At 40.1% G+C, this 22,368-nt stretch overlaps 1 protein-coding gene across 11 annotated transcripts in view; it reads right to left on the bottom strand.

Annotated features, from left to right (window-relative positions):
* The window catches only part of robo2 (roundabout, axon guidance receptor, homolog 2 (Drosophila)), a 502,406-nt gene that overhangs the window by 200,191 nt on the left and 279,847 nt on the right, over positions 1–22,368 (bottom strand). The window contains exon 1 of one of the 11 annotated variants that reach the window (XM_051864118.1): positions 12,625–13,740. The exons of the other annotated variants lie outside the window; for them this stretch is intronic. Within the exon in view, the coding sequence (XP_051720078.1) occupies positions 12,625–12,682 (58 nt within the window). The 5' untranslated portion in view covers positions 12,683–13,740. Of the gene's footprint in view, positions 1–12,624; positions 13,741–22,368 lie in introns of those variants that run through there. 11 annotated transcript variants of the gene reach the window in all.

The raw sequence follows: 22,368 nt of genomic DNA, 5'->3' as shown, positions 1-22,368 counted from the left end.
CCACTCGTTGACGATCACATGTTGATGTGATTGGTTACAAGGTAGTTTGTGACGTCAGAAACACCAGCGATTTCAAACCGCGTTTTTTAGACCGTCTTTAGTTTACTGCAGTTTAAAGGAGAAAATACTCAGCAATGGTGGTGTTGATTTATGAATTTGCACATGGTTTGTCTTAAAGCACATTAAAAACACCACATAGACATATAAAAAACATTAAAAACTTGATTTTCACCACAGGTGGACTTTAAGAAACTAAACTCCACTGTAAAGAGTTAATAAACCTGTCTTGCTTTAAAATAAAATCAAATTAAATTAAATAAAAAAAAAATAATAATAATTAAATTAAATTAATAAAATAAATAAATAAATAAAATTAAAAATAAAATTAAATAAAATAAAAAATAAAATAAAATAAAATTAAAAATAAAATAAAATTAATTAACAAATAAATAAAATAAAATTAAATAAAATTAATAAAATAAAATAAATTCAAATTAATCCTTAAAACCAAGAATACCTGAGAAGAAATTCTGCAGGAGATATCAATATTTTTAGAAATCAACCTGTGATTAAAGTTCAAAGCCTATAAAATCCTTATCTACCTCCACCTAAGTTACCTAAAGCCTGTCTTCCTCTCCTCCACCTCTCCATATGCAGTCTACAGAATAAGTCGAGGAGGAGGACATGATTTCTATAGATGAGAGAGCCTAGAGGGAGTGAACTGTCATGTTAGTCATTGTTTACAGGCTGGTTAAGAACAATAGCTCTCTTGCAGAACCTCCCTCTGGTCTCCTGCATGGGGAGAGGACTAATTTCACCCTTGAACATATTGTGCCTCCACTTAACGGATGTTAGAGGACAAAAATAAGTGGTTTTTTTTTCTTTCTTTGGAAGCCTGCTACTGAACCATCTACATATCCATACAGAACATCATCTCTATTCTCCTTGTTGACAAGAGTCATGGTATCTCCTCCCCCACAAACAGGACCTTTTTAATCTCGAGCAGTTTCTCTGAGACACCAAATGGAGACTATCACAAATCTCTTGAGTTTCAGAAAAGATCTCAAACTGTGCTCAGATTTGCCCAACATCTGTATTAAAAAGATCTAATTTTGTACTCAAATATTTCTCATACATTTCTTCCAAGAACAAATTATCTAAGCTTCTCTGTACACATACATTTATAGGTCTATATTTTTATTTCTCCCCCAAGAGGTTTTAGGAGGAACATCTGAGTCATTGTTGATACTTGAAACAACTGAGAAACAACTGAGAAACATGAAAGAACAACCTCTGAGCAATAATATTTTCATCTGGGCACAGATGACTGCACATATGCCACCTCTGCCGCTCTTCTATTAGCTTTACCACACATTTATTCATGTCCAAAGCAGAAGGCTGGGAAGCTTTGATGATCTTCTTCGTAATTATTTTTATTGGTTCCCCTGAGATTCATCAGCCCACCGTCCAAATCAATAGCCAGAGCTGGTACCCACCCACTGCAGCAAGGCCAGAAAGCCCCCAGAGGACGCATCACTTATTGTGTGTGTGTGGAGCTGTGATCAGAGGTTACCACGGGCAACCTCCCAAAGGTGTTCTAATTACACTGTTCCACTGGCAATAAATAAAAGCCGAGGAAAGAGGTCACCGTTTGACGAATGGATATCTCAGGATTTTGATGCAGATTAACATTAATTGAATTAGTATGCGCCTGAAGGAATGTCACCGTAGAAAATCATGTATGGTTCGCTGAGCATACATACGAGAAAACACTTTTCCTGTTTCTGTATTTATGATATTCGAGTAGCAGAACTAAAGTTGAGATTGAAAGAATGGGGTCAAAATGGCAGCAACCGGATTCAACTCTGCGTCCACAACAGTAAAATTGCTAATTAACTGGCTTAAAGTTGAAATGAATCTATCTATCTATCTATCTATCTATCTATCTATCTATCTATCTATCTATCTATCTACCTACCGACCTACCTCAAAACACTGGTTCATAAAACACAACCCTGTTCTCAATCATGCCAAATCTTATGACTAAATTTTGTCATAAGAGGAAACAAAATCAAATTCATTGTTCAGAAAACTTAGCAAGTACACAAACAAATGTAAAAAAAAAAAAAAAAAAAAAAAACCCTGAAAATTTTACATGGTTTGAGTTTTATGGAGGCCCTTTAACCCTGAAACAGGCTATATTTCAATCCCAGGCACTGGAAGTTCTCTCTCTCTCTCGGAGATGAACATCTTCACTCCGGCTAGTCTGACAGCAACTCATTCATCATGTCATCAGTGGAAAATATAAAAATGTCTGTGGAGAAACAGGGATGATGTTACCGAATGCTTTCAGACAGACACACATAGCTCCGAATACACACCGCACAACCTCGCACGGACAGGCACGCCCTTGAAGATTCATCACGTCGCCACCATGTCACCCTACACACACAAAACGCCTGCCCTCCGGCGTCCCACAGAGGTCTGGATGCACAATATATATGCAAACAAACCCTTGTAAATCTGAGCAGTGTGGTATCTGACCCATCTGCACTGACATACACGTGGAAAACCAACACAAGAGAGTCTGATAATTCCAGGAAGTCTAAATTCCTCTTCAAAAAATAAACATTTCCAGATATTGCCTTCATCTGTATCCCACTCTTTTACACACACTCTCTCCCCTGCAGTGAGTTATTGACTTTGTATCAGTGTACACTTCCCGAGTCCGCTCCTGCAGTGAGGTATAAATAGACACAACTGGAGGAATGAGAATTTAATAATCAAAGATAATAGCTTTGTACATATTTATACTTCAGCGGCCTCTACTTCCTGTCAAGTTGTCTCCTTCATTCTCAAATCTTTCCCCACACTTTTAGTTCTCCTCACAGGATACGAGTTCTCTTTCCCTCCATCTCCGTCTGTCGCTTTCTATCAGCAGTTGTCCCTCTATCGCTCTCTCCCATCAGGAAATGACCTGTCAGGGCCTTGAGAGAAAAAAGGGAAGGCGTGGAAGACAGAATTCCACGTTCAGAGGAGGGCAGCAACCCTCATCAACACGTTCACCAGCACCTCAACCCGTCCTTTTCATCCTTTCACTCCCTCCTTTCTTCTGCATTCACATCAAGTCTCTCGTTTTCTCTCAAGTTGATGAATGGATGAAAGGAATCTAAGGTCTAGCCCTTCTGGAAGGCTGAGTGTGATGTTTTCAAGGCATTAGACCTAGTGTTTGAACATGTATATATGAAGTGTGAAGTTTCACACACACACACACACACACACACATACACACACGGTACATACATAATATATACACACACACACAAACACATTCTTAATCAGTTTTTTAAATCAATTTACTTGAGTAGCAACTCAGCAAAGTTACTGACAACACAGCTGATATAGTATTGCTTCTAAAGTAAAGGATTTTTTATGTTTGCTGGAAAGCAAGTAAGCAACTTTTTTGAAGTGTGTGCTGAATCAGATTTTCTATGTTACATGCCTTGGCAAAATTTGTAGTATCTATTGTATTCTGAGTAGTTTTCACACATTGCTATTGAATTGCTCGGACTTCTGGGTTGTTTTGTCTCATTGCTAAGTGGTTGCTAAGATCTTCTGGGCAACTTTAGCATGTTGCTATTGTAACCCCTCCTATTCGAACTGCCCACTCTAAGCGGGACTTGAACCTGGGTCCGCCAGCATGGGAGTCAGGCTTTCTAAGGAGGCTTAGAAAGGAGGCTACAGACTGGAGCTTCTAACGTCAGTTGCTAGAGCGCCTCTTGAGATCAGGGGAGTGAGGCTTAAACGCACAGCTCTTACCGGCCTACTTCTGTTACACTCACCCCCACTAAACCTTACTGCCATCTGGGTCACGGCACCAAATGTAACCGGTTCTACTCGACCCGCTCCGAGCGGGACTACAACCTGGGTCCGCCAGCACGGGAGTCGGGCACTCTAACAAGGAGGCTAAAGATCGCAGTCTCTCAGGTCAGCCACTAGAGCGGCTCTTGAGATCAGGGGAGGAAGGTTTACACGCATAGTTCTTACCGGCCTACGTCCGTTACGCTCCCCCCCTAAACCTCACTCCCATCCGGGACATGGCACCAATGTAGCCCCTCCAGTTTGAACCGCCTGCTCTAAGCGTAACTCGAACCCTGGCCCGTCCGCATGGGAGTTGGGTGCTCCAACAAGGAGGCTAAAGACCACAGTCTCTAGCGTCAGTTGCTAGAGCGCCTCTTGAAATCAGGGGAGTGAGGTTTACACGCAAAGTTCTTAACGGCCTACGTCCGTTACACTCACCCCCCTAAACCTCACTCCCACCCGGGTCACGGCACCAATGCAGCCCCTCCAGTTTGAACCGCCTGCTTTAAAGCGGGAGTCAAACCCTGCCCGTCCCAAGGGAGTCGGGCGCTCCAACAAGGAAGCTAAATACCACAGTCTCTAGTGTCAGTTGCTAGAGTGCCTCGAGATCAGGGGAGTCAGGTTTACAGGCACAGCTCTTACCGGTCTATGTCCGTTACACTCACCTCCCTAAACCTCACTCCCATCCGGGACACGGCACCAGTGTAGCCCCTCCAGTTCGAACCGCCTGCTCTAAGTGGGACTGGAACCCTGGCCCATCCGCATGGGAGTTGGGTGCTCCAACAAGGAGGCTAAAGACCGCAGTCTCTAGCGTCAGTCGCTAGAGCACCTCTTGAAATCAGGGGAGTGAGGTTTACATGCACAGCTCTTACCGGCCTACGTCCGTTACACTATGCTGTTTGCTCAGGTGTTCTAAATGGTTTCTGGTAGCTGAAAAGTACTACACATCTCAATGAACCACACAAAATGTCCACAATAAGCTGTAGTTTAATGTTTAGGCTTAGAGATTCGAACAAAGCCACAGCTTGCCAGCTAACCTTAGCAAACACCACTAATAACTGCTTGAGAAATTATATGTGTGCAGATGATTCTCTACTATTAGCCAAACAAGTTTTTTCTCTTTGCTTTCTGCACTGGTTGAAAGCCTTTGTAAGCATGCACTTTTTGCACATATTTATTCAACATCTATTTAACATGTTAGGGTTGTCTTGTAAAATAATGTTGGTCAGGTCAGCGTGGACACTTTGAAATCGGCTCCTGCAGGTGTGAGTTTGTTTGACTTTGTGAAAATATTGTGGTGCCGGGTCTTTTATAACCGCATGTGTGTGCTAACATCAGAGCTATGTAGGGCTTTGTGTGTGTGCATATGCACCCACACCCTAATGAACGAGCACACACACAGGTGTTCTGCGGCATGCCCCTCTTATTCTTTGCGTCCTGGTGACGGCTGATCTTTGAACGGCCCTGAAAAGCAGCAAGGGCTTTGTGGAGTGACATAAAAAGCGGTATGACTGTCTCATGTCATACAGTAATGCCTTTACCTTCCATCCTCACAGTTCAGAAAGAAAGAAAGAAAGAAACTCCTATAAGTGGTCATATTAGTCACTAGAGTTGAGAGAAGGCAGTTTTATTGCAGAAAATGTGGGCGGCCGCTGCTAAACACATGGGCATGTCATTGACTTGGCTGCAGTCTTTGCCTGAGTGCTTGCAAGTCCCAGCTGAATTGAGGTATAGACTGCAGGTATAGTGAAAGATACAGTGTGCCTGTAATTTAATGAAAAGCTTGAGCCCTGGAATCAGCCCGAGTCTGTATTAGTAAGCCAAATCAGGTCCGGTGAGATTTATAAGTCTCATTTCATAGAAGGCTTAATCTGAACATCTCTGCAGAGGGTACAGAGATGAGATTTTAAGTTTAAATCAGATAAAGGTCTGTAGGGGTATGCTCAACATGATAAGAACTTTTAGACTGAAAACATGAGTAAACAAGTGTGCAATTATTCTACAGTTTAATAGAAGGTATACGCATGCTAAAAATGTACAATGCTAATGTTTTAAAGGCCAATTATATAGAGCATTTAAGTATTGTATATATAGAAGCATTTAGGTAATCCTCATGATTTTCCATGTAGATTTGACTGAGGACTCAAAGTGTTGTCAGCCAGGTCGGATTCATGACGGATGCGCTCCCTTATCAAATTTACCTCAGCTATGTATATGAAAGGTCATCAACAGACTCAGGTAACCAACAAAACTCATGCCTGAACCTCACATGGACTTTGGCCCAGAAAACCAAACATGGATTTCAAGAGTTGTTTGCTGACAGAAAACATATGTATGCAGCTGTGCTGAAGAGTCACTAATATCATTACATGGGGAACTTCTCCACAAATAACACTGAAATGATTAAAATCCAAATTTAGCTAAGCTTTGAGATGAAATCTTGATTTCGTACAGAATATGCGTATTTGGTGTGCTCCGAGAGCTCAGAGCTCGGAAATTTTCCCGAAACTGAATGCAAAACGGAGTATATCAATAAGTGAATCTGAATCTGATTGAAATGTAAACGCAATATAGAATCAAAATCCAATTTCATCAACATTTCTACCTGGAATCTTAATCCCAAATCCTGAATCAAAACCCGCAACTATTCAGTCAAACCAGTTTCTGAACTTCAGTAAGTCTCAGCTTTCAAATGTGAATCTAAATCTGACTGAATCCAAATTGATAATTCAGACTATAAACCTCACTGAATTTATCCTAAATCTAAACCTATAATCCCGAATTTAAGTGGACAAGTGGACAAGTATTGTAAACCAATCTTAAATCTCAACCTGCGAACCTAAACTTAATTCCAAGTGATTCTAAACTTACATCAAACTCATAACATAAACTTCCTAGTTCAGAAAAGTGAATAAAATCTCCTCAGTGAAACTTTCTCTGTGAAAATCAAAAGGCCTGGTCTCATTCACGCAGCAGGCGGTCTGAAGCGTAGCAGTCAGCGCGTGCTGTGATGCATGATAGTGAAGGTGGCAGCGTTGAAGATTTTATACACTGCCCTGCACTGCTCTCCTCTGCATTACTGCCCTGACGCGCATGACGGATGCGCTTTGGAGTGCCGGGCAGTCTCTCTGTCTTCAGCTGCTCCGCTGCGGCTGAGCCTCATCCATTTTCATGACCAGCAGAGCAGCTTTTAATCTCACTGTCTTCTCCGCAGTCTCTCATTCGTATCAGGCACAGGCTGGAGTGAGTCCCGGACCAAAGGGAAAAACTGCAGCTCTGGGACTTGATTATTCTGAAAAAATAGTGTTAGCTGAATTTCATTTAAATTCTTTACCCCTCTCTCTGTGTGTTCTTCTTATCTGTTTGTGTTGTGTTGAGTCATTCAGCCTTGACACAGATCCTTTCTTATCTAAGAGCTGCCGAGAGACAACTAAACGAGGGCAAGGTGAAGCCAATGGATGAAAGAGCAAATGACACTTTCTCAAACATAACTTTGTGGACTGAAGGAGTTAGTGGATTGTAAAAAAACAGTGTTCAGCAGAGTCTGTTGACTGTCAAATGGAAAGAAAGATAAAGGCCAGACCGCAAATTTCCAAACAACAATCTCTAGCCAGAGAAATTGTCTCTAACACTTATCGCACTGTAGTTTCCTTTCTGACTGGCAGCCTGGGTCTAGGCACCTAGGGAAAGTGTGTGCCCAGTGCTTTACTAAGGGAAAATCTAACACTTGGCTCATTTCCGTTTGTTTATTTGCATTAAATCCCAATGAACTGGCTCAACAAGTCCAGAGTTCTTCTGATTTTTAGACAATTTGGCAATTTTTTTTAGCTGGTCAGGTTATAGATACCAACTGGCCAGCTGATTTAGGCATTTTAATTGGATATAAGTGGGATATGCAAACAAGATGAGTCAATATTTTTGGTCCATTTCCACATACCTTCAACTTCTAGGAGTACAGCAGCATATATCAAAGCTAACACATGTAGTAAAAGTCTGTAAACTGATTTCATTGGGACTTCAAATAAAAAAGCTCACTTGACAGGCTTGCTCCACTTTTTAGGAAGCAATCCATGTGTGTGACTTCCAACTCAACAGGGTTTTATCAGTCAGTGCAAGTGCAGAGCAAAGAGTTTACAATATGTATTACTGATCATGTCAGTAAGTCTGGGGTCTCTGTTACTTGACAAAAAAAAAAAAAAAAACTACAGTTGAGTCTTCAGAAAGTTATATAGTTACAAACTAAAACAATCTTTTCAAATAAGATCCATGATCAAACTAAGAATTAAACTGTAGGAAAACACCCAACAGCAAAAGAAAGCGAGTGTAAATTCTAAAAGTGTTCTTATTACAACCACATCTAAATGGTTAGCTTTAAGGACCAAGGCTTTAACCAAACCTAAAAGACAAAATTAGGCCACATAATTATTTAAAACTGCCACATCAAGTCATTTTCTAATCCCAAGAACAAATAACATCCAACAAAAGAAAATGGTCCTCGCTCCGAGTCTCACACCACCGCATCCTCTTTCTACAAAATGTCATTGGCATGCTTGACTGAGAGCAAGCCAAGCAGATGAAAACACTTTGGTTTCATCCCCCGAAAGCTTTTTTTCTGACTCTAATGTATATAATCTCCTCACTTTGTGCTGCTTGTGACATTTTCATTCATAGAAACTACAAAAATATGGCAAGTCGCATTGCACCGCAGTCCCTATTCAACAGCCGCCTTTAAATGTCATTCATCCGAGCTTCCGTTTACAGCCATTGGTGGTGTGAACCTATACTGTCAACAAAAACTGTGAACAACAGAAATACGTTTCATCCTCTTTTCATTGCGCTTCCCGAGGCTGAAACAGTCTCAGTTCGGCGTGACGTAGCGTTTTTTGCTTGCAAAGGAAGTAATTATCAATTATGAGACGGATTTGGCTGGTTCTCAGAGGAAGAGGCAGGTTTAGAGTGTTTAAGTGATACTCTAAGTATAGCAGCAGTGGTGTAACACTATCTGGCTTCCCATGCTGAGATACTCAATGCTCTTACTGCTTGATACTACAACAATGTCAGCAAAGTGCCCACACGCTGACCCCCGACTTTAACCCTCATTATAGATTCCCTACACCCTCCGCTCTCTCTCTCTCTGCTCGCCCATCATCTCCCCTCTCGCTCCAGCTATCCGTCACATTCTTTCTCCAAGAGCCCATCCTTGTTTTAATCTGAGCACTAAACTGAGAAGCAGTCACACATCCTTACATGCACAAACACTCTCTGACTCCAGTGTGGCTGCTTTGTGGTTTCGAACTGTGTACGCGTCATTACCGCAGGCTGCTCCTCGAAAATGAGGCACAATTACGACAGCGATGCATTACAGCCTAGCCAACTAGTGCAGAACAATTCCATTTAAACTCAGCTTTTATGATGTCTCATTCATAGAGAGACCCCAGATCAGACCCACCTCGCAACTGCCACTTTAGTTACAGCTTCAATTATGTCAAGCCTGTTCATGTAATTGGTACACACTACGAATTTAAGAAATCAAAGCTTCCATTATAAAAAATATCACAAATAAGATTCCTTTAACATCTAAGCAATTAAATGTCCCTCTGGTTTCCAACACTGATGTTTTGTTGCAAATACTGTATTACCTACAGTTATATCTTTCTCCTTCCCCTTTCTGTCAGACTTGCAGACACACAGATACACTCTAGTCTGGGTTTTAGTTTTCTCCTGACACTGCAGAACTGAAGCTTCAGTGTGCAGACAGATAGAGCAGCGTCGTCAGAGCCACGAGGGACTGCTGGCAGGCAGGTGCGCGTCTCTTCACCTCCACCAGGGGAGCTTGGGAGTGGGGCATCATCTTGTTCTCTACTCTCAGAGTTATCAATGCACTACTAAAAGCAGCAAAGTTAACTGAGGGATCAGACCCAGGATAATAGCAGAAAACTGGGACGTGGGAACATAGGGACAAGAGCATTGAACTTACAGCTTCAAGGACAAAAATACTGCAGCCTATAAGCATTTCTTCTTATAAAACTAACTAGGATTTTACATTTTCTGAAGAAACAAGTGACAATAGCCCTCCCCAAACTAAATATGGCTCAGGCCCTTTAAAGTCTGCAATTTCTCACCTGTTTTAGGTTTGCTATGCAAAAACAGTCCAATCGTACACACTGTAAAAAGTAATACGCTCTATCTACTCAATAAGATTGTGGCAACAGATTACACGCAATATTATTAATTAAATTCAACATATAAGAATTGAGTTATAATTAATCAAATTAATTTCTTTAAAATTCAACCATTTAAAATGTGTAAAATTAGCAAACACTACAAAAACCACAAACTGACATAAAAAGCAAAGAGTCCAACTGCCCAACTAAATGAAACACCGATCACCATAATGGTGAACATTAAAACCAACCATTTTCAATAAATCCAACATCAACATCTAAACCTCTGTTAATTCTTGTGTTTCTCTTTCCTTCAGTGATTCTGCTTGTTATCATTAGGTGTCTTCAATTTTGGCAATAAAAAATAAAGAGTTCTTAATTCATCTTTGACGTCTGTCTGTTATTCAGATATTTTTTGTTTAAATTTTTACTTGTTTTAAATGGTTGACATTTAAGGAATTAATTTGATTAATTCTAACTCAATTCTATTTGTTGAATTTAATTAATAATATTGCTTGTAATCTGTTGCCAAAATTTTATGGAGTAGATATAGCATATTACTTTTTACAGTGCAAGCACACCTCACTAATGATCTCCTAAACTCGAATAACATATCTCAGTCTCGCGGTCTAGTCAATTAGATTCATCAAAGCAGAATCAAAACAAGAACCATTTCAGGTTTGTCCCATTCTTGTCAACTCTGAGCCCCAAAACTCCTCCTCACCCAAGTCTTCATTCTCATCCCTCCCTCCCTGAGCAGCATTAATCACCCCAGCCCTGAACAGAACCAAATGACTACGGTCATTCAAGCTTTGTTACAAACACAGCCTTTTCTGAATGCATCTTCACAGCCTTTTTGTCTGCTTGGAGAGGGCTGCTCCTCAAAACCGGCTCCTCCTTCCACCAAAACGGGCGGATTACCTCTCACAGGCCAGTCGGGCAGGGAGAGAGGAGGGTTATGGGCCAAACAGTTCTCCGGGGTGATTCATGGGTTCTTCCAGAAAGACCTACACCCCTCTTACCCTCCAAAAACTAAGGGCCATGCCTTCAACCAGTGCCTAGCAACCGGCAGCTGGGGCGCAACAGAAATGAGGAAGGACAGGGAGTTTCTGAGCTGAATTGGGCTAGACTAGCAGGCTCCATGGTAGATACAGGGACAAAAACAGGAGACAAACAGCAAGTGCAGAAGCTGGAAGGACAAAAGCAGAAGCTGAAGCCTGATTCAGCCCCTCATCAGTCACTGCAACATCTACAGGCCTTATTCTTCTTAAAGAGCTCAAACAAAAACCCAAGCAAACACCGTTAAGTGTGAAACGGGGCTTTCGCACAAAGACGCACTTGACACAGCTAATGTAATGTGTATGTGACTGTCTCGAAGACAAATATGAACAGTTCATGTCATGAAAAGACCCACGCCAACTTCCAGTGCAGTTCGCCTTATCTTAACACATCGTAAACCATAATTAAGTATATTAATTTTATTCCCTTATGTAGGATGGACAGACCAATCTGACTACATCAGAAGTCATTCGTTTCATGCCACTAACAATATCCTCATTAGTGATTAATTAAAAAGCCAACACCTGATTAGGTGTTCATTGTCCATTACTTGACTATTAAATATCAGAGAAGTGATTGGCTATCCAAACTCTGTTACAGTCTTGATATATGCAACAGAACTGAGCAGTTTATGGAGCTTAGGGAATGCAGAGAAAAGACATGAACAGATGGTAAAAATGATGTTTCGAATATTACATAAAGCATGTAAGCCTCTGTGAGTTTTACTGGAATAATAATCCTTATGTAATGTTTTAAAAGGCAGAATGGGCTAAGCAAGAGGATTTAATAAGTCCGGACACAGAGATATGCAACTAATAACACCAGTTCAGAAGTTAATATCCATTCTGAAAGCTCAGTGCAGACTATTGTGTCTAGTGTAATTGTTTCATACACTTGGGCTGATCTGATGAAACATCTCATCTCATTTTGTTTGGCAATTCTTTGCAAAAACAAATAAAAAAAATGATCAGTTTGTCATTCTCCAACCCTATGTTTCTCATTAGGGGTCCATATGTGCAATCTTTGCGCCACGCCTTGCGCATCCACTGGTGCTTTTCACAGCAGGTGTCACCCCACATTCTGAGACTGCTGCAACTGTGGCACCTGCTGTGGAAAGCACTTTGGCATCTAACCACACTGCTTCAACACTAGAGGTATAAATATGACCTATAACTAACGTATTTTATGACAAATTACACCAAACAAGTTTGTTATCCCAAGTACAAATAATTTTCCACAAACATATGCACAGCAACATAATATTCTTATTCAGAATAAAACTAATTTTATGTTGATATGTGATGCCAGTAAAATGGGCAAAATAATATCCCAAACTCCTGACGTATAATATGTATATATATATATATATATATATATATATATTGCTGTATCCACAAAAAAAATAATAACTAGGTCAGGTATATAAAGTTAAATTATGTTTAGTAGAGGAATACATAAACAGCAAAATCTCATAAAACTCAAAAATCTCTTCTCTGAAGTTAAAGCTTTCCATTAGAGTGGATCATAAAAAGTAACTCACCATCCACTTGGTTAAAGTATACTAATCCACAGAGTAAAAGGTGTATTAGAGGACTCATTCTGTCATAGTCCACATCCACTCCACACCTCAGTTCTCAAACACTGGTCAAGTTTCTCCTCTTTCAGTATTTGGAGTACGTAGGAACTCTCAGTAGCCGCTCAGATCCAGCTGAAATGTCAGTTGAGTATTCGCTGGGCTCATGGTGTTTATCTGGATGAGGAACGAGATCCACGCGCACCAGTGAGGGTTGAACTAGTGTCTGTCAGCCCGTGCGTTATACCATGCCTTAGTGCTTTTGATTTTTGCCTTAACAGGACTAAAAACCAGCAGAACCGAGCGGCGCGCACGCGATCTGTCCAAAACGCGCGCGTGGAAATGTTGCGCGCTCCGGTTCCTTCAGGAGCTTCTGAAGCACCTTGCAGCTCTCTTCCACGATCCTCTCCGCTGTTTATTAAAGTGTGGAGATGTCCTTTCGTTTCATTACACTCTATATTCCGCGTTCAGAAAGCCGCTCCAAAGTTCCGTGGTGCGCCGATAAATCCAGCGTAAATCGGTCGGGGTGGCGCTGGCCCCGTGCAATCGCTCTGCGAGTTTACAGCAGAGTGAATGTGATGAGTCTTGGGAAGGGCGAGAGCTCCGCAGCGCTCCTACAGCTCCATAACTGACACCCCTGTGCGCACAGCTCCCGGGCCGAGCCAAGACTGACGCTCATGCTGGAGGAGGAAACAGCGAGGGGGAGGAGAGCGGGAGGAGTGGAGCTGGTAGTAGAGGAGGAGGAGGATGCTGTGGGCAGAGGTGGCTGGGGAGCGCTCAAAGCTTCGCTGCGATCTTGGCTCACAGCTTTCCGTGGTGTTATCCACAAAGTTGACCCAAACGGCACCACACCAATGCATCAGGACACCTAGCGAGTGATACTTATCGAGTAAGATAGTGGGAATATATAATTTAATTAATTTTAATGTTTATTTTATTTTTTTATTTTTTTTAATACATGTAAATAAATATGTATGATCACAAAATATGGAATTATTTATAATATTAATTATAATATAATTTTGTGTTACTTTGTTTCCTATTTAAATTGTTTCATAAGCTCATCTGAATACAATTTTAAATGAAATATTTTATGCATATTTGATGATGATAGATAGATATATAGATAGATAGATAGATAGATAGATAGATAGATAGATAGATAGATAGATGTACAGCGGAAGAACACCGTTTACTGAAATATCATCTTTCAGCGTCAGCTTTAAGACTGTATAATTGGTTTCATTAAAATTTGATGGGCTGTCCTGCATTAGGTGGATAATACCGGGGAGGTCAAACACACAAATCTCATTTCCTGAGAGGGAATTAACTTACACACTGACGTTAGAAGTAATTTTAAAGGGAAATGTGTATGGCATTGCTTTGCATTATTACAAATAAATAAATGTTTTTTGTTGTTTTTTTTTTTTTTTTTTCATAACCTTCACTTGATGTTATATAGGCAGTTTTGGTTAGAAATAATTTTTATTTAATTTGAGAGCTAGTGTCTGTCAGAGTGAATAAATGCTGTGAAATGCAGCGCAGCTCAGACGCACAGGGGCACGGCTTGTGTCTGTATCTCCATCAGAGCGTGGACGCGCTGGATGCCGCCTGGCTGCTTTAATCCACCTACTTTGTGAAGACGAATCTTTAGCGCCCCCTAATGGTTACAGTAAAACACAAGGTCGAATCAAACAAAGAACTCTGAGCTTCCATAGTTCCAAATATAATATGCCAGAGGAAAGAACCAATTTGTAAGCATGTCAACCGTAACAAGATATATTTCAATAAAGCAATTCAAACGAGGCAATCGATACATTCCAATGCCGTAAACAGCAATATTCAGATTACTGGTCTATCAGTATGGGTTTTTTAATTAAAATAACTTAAATGTTTACATTTAACTTGTTTGATTATATTATTGCCATATGACTATTACTAATCTTCTTTACTGCAGCATTTGAGAGCTTTCCACCCTTATGAAAATTAATGAAATCCTTTCATAGTTAGAGATTTACTGTTACTCTAGTAAAAATTAGGCTATTTAAAAAAAAAAAAAAATAAAAAAAAAAAAAAAAAACTTTATTCACACACACACACACACACACACACACACACATATATATATATACATATATATGAAAGAAGCTTCAAACCGGACACAAAAATTGTCCTTTTTTAGGGGGGCAAAACTGCACTGTGCACATTATCTCAGATTTATAGTCCTAGTTAAAGAGTGTGTCGTTTAATTGAATTCAACCATATCTGGAATAAAAGACACTTTGAATTCAGTGTGAAACCTTGAATCAATAGCAGTCAAACCTGAGGCACTGGGGCCGATAAAAAAGGCAGACCTGTAAAATCATCAAACAAGGCCTGACTCCTCAGAAGAGCGATTGGACTTGTGCAGGCAGCACAGGGGCCAGATTCCCTGCGCGAGCGGGATGCTGGAATCCCCCGCTTTCAAACTGATTTCTGACATCAAAGCAAAATAAAAGCCCTTCTGTGGAAATCATTCAAAAACAGACACTGAAAAACAAATATCTGTTCTTCTCTCATCCCCTTCTTTCAACTGCTTTCGCTCACACTCCAAACTCCTGCTGTATTTCACAGACACATACACCTTTGCAGTGTCATCACAGAGCTTCTTTTAAAAGAGAGCTCTCAGTAGGTATATAATGATAGCTTTGACTCACAGAAGCATTTTCCACCACTTCTGTTTGTTTGTGAGGCGGCATGTTGGAGCTTGCAAGGTTTTTGCTGCTGCAACATTTCGTTTGCGGTGAGTGCTGTCAACGAGCCAGATCCAGCGATCTTCTTGATAGTTTAATCCATGCGTATGAGCTCCACGATGAATGTGAATTCATTATTCCTTTGTCGGCCCGACCGCTAGCAATGCAGGTAGCTGCTTTAGAATGGTACGCAATTGAATCGCTTCTATGATGTGAGGTCACATGTCAATTATATGTACAGGGAATGAAAAGGCACAAAGTTTCTGTTAGAGTAATGAATAAGAAATACAAGTGCTTCTTGCCAAGACTATTACTGTGTGAACAAATTTGTTGAGCCAATAAGCAGCCACTATATGCTTTATTTAAAAAGTATTTTTATATATAAATACTTTAAATCAGCAAGAATGCATTAAATTTACTTTTTGACATTTACATTGTTTACAGATAGTTTTCACAGTGTGTATGTAAAGGAGTCAGCTTGTAAGAGCTGGGTGAGTAAATCTCACTACCATGCCGGAGACGCCGGTTCGAATCCCACTCGGTGAGGGTCGAGTAGGACCAGTTACATTTGGTGCCGTGACCCGGATGGGAGTGAGGTTCAGGGGGTGAGAGAAACAGAAGCAAGCTAGTAAGAGCTGGGTGAGTACACCTCACTCCCTTGGCTTCAAGAGGTGTGCCAGCGGCTGATAAGAGAGACTGCGGTCTTTGGCATCCTTGTTAGCGTGCCCGCCTTCCATGCCGGAGACGCCTGTTTGAATCCCACTTAGAGCGGGTCGAGAAGGACCCGGTTACATTTGGTGCCGTGACCCAGATGGGAGTGAGGTTCAGGGGGTGAGTGAAACAGATGCAAGCTGGTAAGAGCTGGGTCAGTACACCTCACTCCCCTAGCCTCAAGAGGTGTGCCAGCGGCTGATAAGAGAGACTGCGGTCTTTGGCGTCCTTGTTAGTGTGCCCGCCTCCCTTGCCAGAGACACCGGTTAGAATCCCACTCAGAGCGGATCGAGTAGGACCGGTTACATTTGGTGCAGTGACCCGGATGGGGTTCAGAGGGTATGCGAAACAGAGGCAAGCTAGTAAGAGCTGGGTGAGTACACCTCACTCCCCTGGCCTCAAGAGGTGCACCAGCAGCTAGGGCTGGGTATCGAATTCGATACTTTTTAGGTACCGACCGAATTTCCTCGATACTATCAAGTATCGAAAAGTGTCTTGTCATGTGGTACCAAATTTCGATACCTGCAAATGGAGCAGGGGAGAGTGGGTGGAGAAATGCTGTTGCTGTCTCGTTGAGCAATGTAATAACGTTGCACTACATTGTTATTTATATCTAAATATATAAAACTATGCGCGCGAGAGAGACCCTGAGTGCGAGAGAGCGAGTGAATCAACAGTTTCATTTTCAGCTTATCTCCGAAAAGGACGGGTGAGAGTACTGGCTGTTTATGCGAGCAGCCGGTTCTCTACAGTCACTCCAGATACTGTGAACAGCAAAACAGAAGTGCCGCACTGCCTGCACAAACAGCGGGATGCGCAATGTTTTTAGACTTGTTATAGGCAGGTACAACACACAGCAGCGGTACATCAGCGTTCGTTCCTCAAGTCTATGGAAACATGCGACCGGTTCGTGACGGGCTCTAGTTCGCCTGCACGAGCACAGGATCTGGCTCCGGAACACGAACAATTCTGGTGGAAAAGCGGTATCAGTGTCCTCCTGATACTGTGCAAGCATCAACCACACCCTCAGAGCGGACATTTTCAAACGGTTGTCTCCTGAAAAAGCATATATATATATATATATATATATATATATATAATGTTTATGATCCGCGGGTCGGGCCAATGAATGAAAAATAACATTCCAATTAATTGCGGGTTAATGTGTTGATTTTAATAAAGACACGGAACTCTTATTTCACGGCAAGACGCAATGAATGTGTGTCACTCTTTTACTTTCATTTTCAACTAAACGTTTTTCTCTTTAGAGAAAACCAATCATGTAAAGCATGTGCCTAGAGCACCTCCTAGTGGTCATTATGTAAAACACAAAGTAAAACCCTACATGAGATATTGCTTTATAATTTAACTTAACTTAACTAAAAATACACATAAGCTTAACTAACAGAAATGATATAATTATATATTATATATAATTATATATTCAACAATGATGTAAGGAAACAGTGGCACAATATAAGTTTGAAGGGAGTAAAGCCTGTGTTTAAAGGCTGTTAAGGAAATGTAATTTAGCCAAATAAGAACTTTAATTTATAAGCAGACTTTTTTATTCCTTTGTGCAGTGGCTCAGGAGATGAGTCTCTGAGTCTGTAAAAAAAAAAAAAAAAAGTAAAACCTTAAAATATAAAACCAAAGATTTTTTGAGGTAATGTAATCTTGTTAAAACCGATTTTATAAAATTGGTATCGAAAAAGCTATCGTTCAGGAATCAGTATCGAAGTCAAGGTATCGGTATCGATATTGAAAATTTTTGAACAATACCCAGCCCTACCAGCAGCTGATGATAGAGACGCCGGTTCGAATCCCGCTCAGAGCGGGTACAGTAGGACCGGTTACACGTATCTTGAAAGCAGAAATAAATGAAAAAGTACAGCAGATAGATGCGTGTGAATAGGAAAATAGCATTAAATAATATTTATGCCTGAGCCACATTCTGCTGTGCATGTTCAGCAGTGTTTTTATATAGTAAACCAATCTAAAGTATAGTAGGCCCAGGAGGCGTCGCTTTGAGAACGCTGTTCTACACATCTATAAACAATGCATGTCTCTGCTTTACGGCTAGATGAAAGAACTCAATTTCTCCCTCCGTATCTCAGTCTCCCTCTTGTTATATATCTCCATTCTAAATCTATCTACTGTATCCCCATATCTTGAAAGGTAGCCCTGTCCCTGTAGGGTGTTAAATATTGGCTGAAAGTGGATTTATTTTAATTAAAAAAGAAGAGATGTTTACCCAAGCCAGAGAGACACTTCATAAGCTGACGATGGAGTGGGGGTGACCACAGCAAGTGTGAGGGAAGAGTACAACCAGAGAATCAAATCAGACCAAAACGCAATATACGTAAATGCTCTATTCTTTCATGCACAGTGATGAGCAAAATTAAAGATGCTTATGTGAATATGTTTCAAAGATGCATAAAAGCAAAATCAACCAGACTGATGTCAATAATAAGCATGCACTGAATCTGTGACCACAATAATTATGTAGTATTCTAAATTCCACCACAATTATTGAAGGAAGTGTGCAATAAAATGGTGAAATTCCATGTGGACCTACTCATGACTTGTGTTTATATGGTTGAAAATGTCCACATTAATTCCTACCCTTAGCCAACCAAAGAGGCATAAAACAAAATGAAACGTATTACGCATTCTCGTTACATCGAATTTTAAAAATGCAAATTGCTTCAACAAAGGCTTTCAAAAGAGCTTAAAAGCAGCGAAATTACAGCATGCTGTCAATCATGAGAAATAACCCAAGATTAGCATTCATATGGTTGAATAAAATCTTTGCCATTACAAGGCCAAGCTTTTCATCCAAGCTCTGCTGAAGGCAAACACACTCGCACACGTGAACAAAACCACCTCCCACATTAAATTATCCCTCCTTTCCTCGTCTTGCAACCTTCTCTCCATCATCTCCCACGCCACAATGGCCACCAGCGCTCTGCCACATGCTCCAGACCTTCATTTGTTTCCACCTAAACCAATCAAGCGCCTATCGCTGTCAACTCATTTGGCCAATTATGGCCGTGTAATCTTATCAACCCAAATCATCTATCAGGACCCTCCACCGTTTTTTGTCTGTGGACCATCTGGTGAGGGAACCCAAAGGAAGTGGAGCTACCGTGCACCTAAAAAGGTCAGACCATTTCGCTCCTGATGGACTTGACTTTTGACATTGACATGCAGAGACATGCGAAATGAGGAATTTATGCAGGCAAGATTTCTTGTAAAGGAGTGACAGAATCAAGAGTTTGTTTTTTTTAGAAAATACCCAACGTCTATTATGAAATGGATTGTTTTGTTTCATCATAGATACTGTCAAATACAAAGCATGCAAGATTGGTACTTAGTGAATTTGCTTAATAAAATAACATTTTCAAAGCAAATTTGTGTCTTAATATTTGTATTATGTAGAAACAGATATAAAAGCCAAAGAGGCCATTCTATATTGCAAATGTAATCATGAATGAACTTCATGTTGTCTAACAACGCCCTTTAGCCATTGCCAAATTCACATACAGTACAGTAATAGCCTACACAGTAACAAATGATTGTAATTGCAACTGTAAAAGAATGTAAAATGCTACAGTAAAAACTGTTTATTGGTCAACTCTAATAGATCTAACATTTCATGTAATTCTACAGTAAAATACTGTTAAATGTACCAAAACAAATCATCTTATAATTTACAGTGAAAATCTGTAAACTGACAATCTCAGAATTCCATTTCGTGAGACATTTCGTAATTATGTTTCTTCTTAATTTTTTTTATCATCATTTATGGACATTTGGGTTGTTGCATCTTATGCTGGTAAATTTGCATTTGTGTGCACCTTCTACAGTATATATTAATATTTACCTCAGCTTGTGAAAAAGCTAATTGTGATGAATTCTGATTCATCATATGGCTTTTTCGTTAGCCCCTTGTGTTATTATTGTGGTTATAAATATATGTTAAAGATACAAAACATATTTTAGTAGCAGTGTGGCTTTGCTAATCTATCTGAACAGGGCTTTTGGATTTATCAGTTGTTGTTGTTTTTTTGTTTTTTTTAAACAGTTTAAACTAGTAAAATGTACAGGTTGTTCTGTAAATATACATTTTTACTGTATTTTATGCAGTAAATTATTTGAATCATTCTGACAACCACAGCATTTATATAAAGCATTTATATAAAGCATATATAAATATATATAAATGTGTAGTTTTTGGTGAGTAAAACTGGTTTGGACATAAGGCCAGTGATTATTTAAGGTTTAAATGAATTACAGGACCTCACGGTCTCACCATTTATCTTGATAAAAGATCAGATGGAACAATACTGGCTACCCCAGTCCACTCTCTCTCATCTCTTTCTTAACTCTATCTCGCATTCATTTCCTCTACAACAGTTCAGGACGTCTGGGATTTCCTCACAAGTCTGACCTCTCTCTGGGCTACCCCTAGGTATTCAGAGAAAGCCTGAATAAATTAAAACCATTTGATGTTTAAACCACAGAATACTCTGGTAAGTGATATGAGGTTGGCCATGGTTAGGAATTTAAATTTTAGTTTTATTTATTTATTCTTTTTAATTTTCATTCAAACCTTGAATGACAGTCTTCATCAGCTAAATTCCATTGGCAGCAACTTTTTAGGTTGGTTACACAAGGCTAGCATGAAATTACTTCAGATCCCACTCCAGAGCTTCTGTTTTGAATGAATAAAAAATAGATTAAAATCATACAAAAATACATCACATATACTACCAAACTAGTTTCCTGCAGCTCTTTAAACCTGATGAAAATTATACATAGAGTGGGTTTGAATCCGGTGGTTCGAATCCCGCTTGGAGCCATGCGAGTTGAATGGAAGGGGGTACATTGGTGCCGTGACCTGGATGGGAGTGAGGTTTAGGGGGGGTGGTTTAACGGAGGCTAGCTACTAAGAGCTGTGCGAGTAAACTTCACTCACCTGGCCTCAAGAGGCACACTAGAGACTTTTTTTTTTTTTCTTGGTTTTTAGTGTTCTTGTTAGTACACCTCCAATGCTGGAAACACCGGTTCAAATCCCGCTTGGAGCGGTTACACATTGAATCGCAAAATCATTCTCAAATCATGCATGGTCATCAGGTTTTACACAAATATGTGGAACATAATGAGACCTTATTCATTTGTGGTCTCAGACTTTAGGACCCCACTGTACATGTTTGCTCTCCTGCGTTCATGCAAATCATAAATCATGGATCATAAAGTCTAGTGTAGCCACCACTTTTTGACAAATAACAATTAGATGCATACATCCAAAGCTTTGCTGGCAAACTTAATTTTAATATCTGTGAGATTTGGTAAGAGTTATCATAGTTGTTTTTCCTGATTAATACAAATCACAAATGCCCTTTCATCATTATGTTGCCATCTACACGAAACCGATGCGATCAAACACAGCACTTGAGTAGGTCACTATTTTTACTAACTAGCAGTAGAACAATGCAGAACAATGAAGACATGAGTCCCTAGACTGAAATTACGACCTCTCATAGTCCATCATCCTGATTAGCACATGCTTCCATCACAGCAGATAACTGTGACACGACTCTAGTGTTTGCACATGCAAATCAAGCGCTGCACGGCCGATTTTGTCATTAGCAATAATTAGCATGGAGGTGGCTGCCAATCAATACAGCACTACCAGGTGCGAGATTGTTGTGTCGCTTTTTACATTTTACGGATTTTACACGATTCTCTGTGTATCTAGTTTCCAAAATGAACAGAAATGCAGTTATTTTTCCGAGACTGCTGTTTTTCACTTTATTTCTGGTGCTGGGGACAGGAGAGCTGTCAATCAATAAATGTGAAAAAAGTAACTTGCGTTACTTATTTGAAAAAGTAACTTAGATATTTTGTTGTAGATTGAAAGTAACGCATTACTTTAGTTACTTGAAAAAGTAATATGATTACGTAACCCAAGTTACTTGTAATGCATTACCCCCAACACTGACCATAATCGTGTACAATTAGAGATTAGAGGGGTTTGAATATCAATGGACTACTTGCACTGAGCCTCGTGACACACATCCGGTTTGAAATATTACGGCTCAGTTGTTTCCGGTTGTATATATTTTCAATGCGCCGTTATCACAATAGCTAACTAAACCCCTCTTAAAATGAGAGTCCTCGGGATGATTTTAAATTCCAGACATATTCAGAGACAGGAGAAGAGATATTCTGATGATTACCATAGTTACTACACTTACCATAG

Source organism: Ctenopharyngodon idella, chromosome 15 (genome assembly GCF_019924925.1).
Source record: "Ctenopharyngodon idella isolate HZGC_01 chromosome 15, HZGC01, whole genome shotgun sequence".
Classification (NCBI taxonomy): Eukaryota; Metazoa; Chordata; class Actinopteri; order Cypriniformes; family Xenocyprididae; genus Ctenopharyngodon; species Ctenopharyngodon idella.
This window is presented reverse-complemented; position numbering and strand designations above follow the sequence as displayed.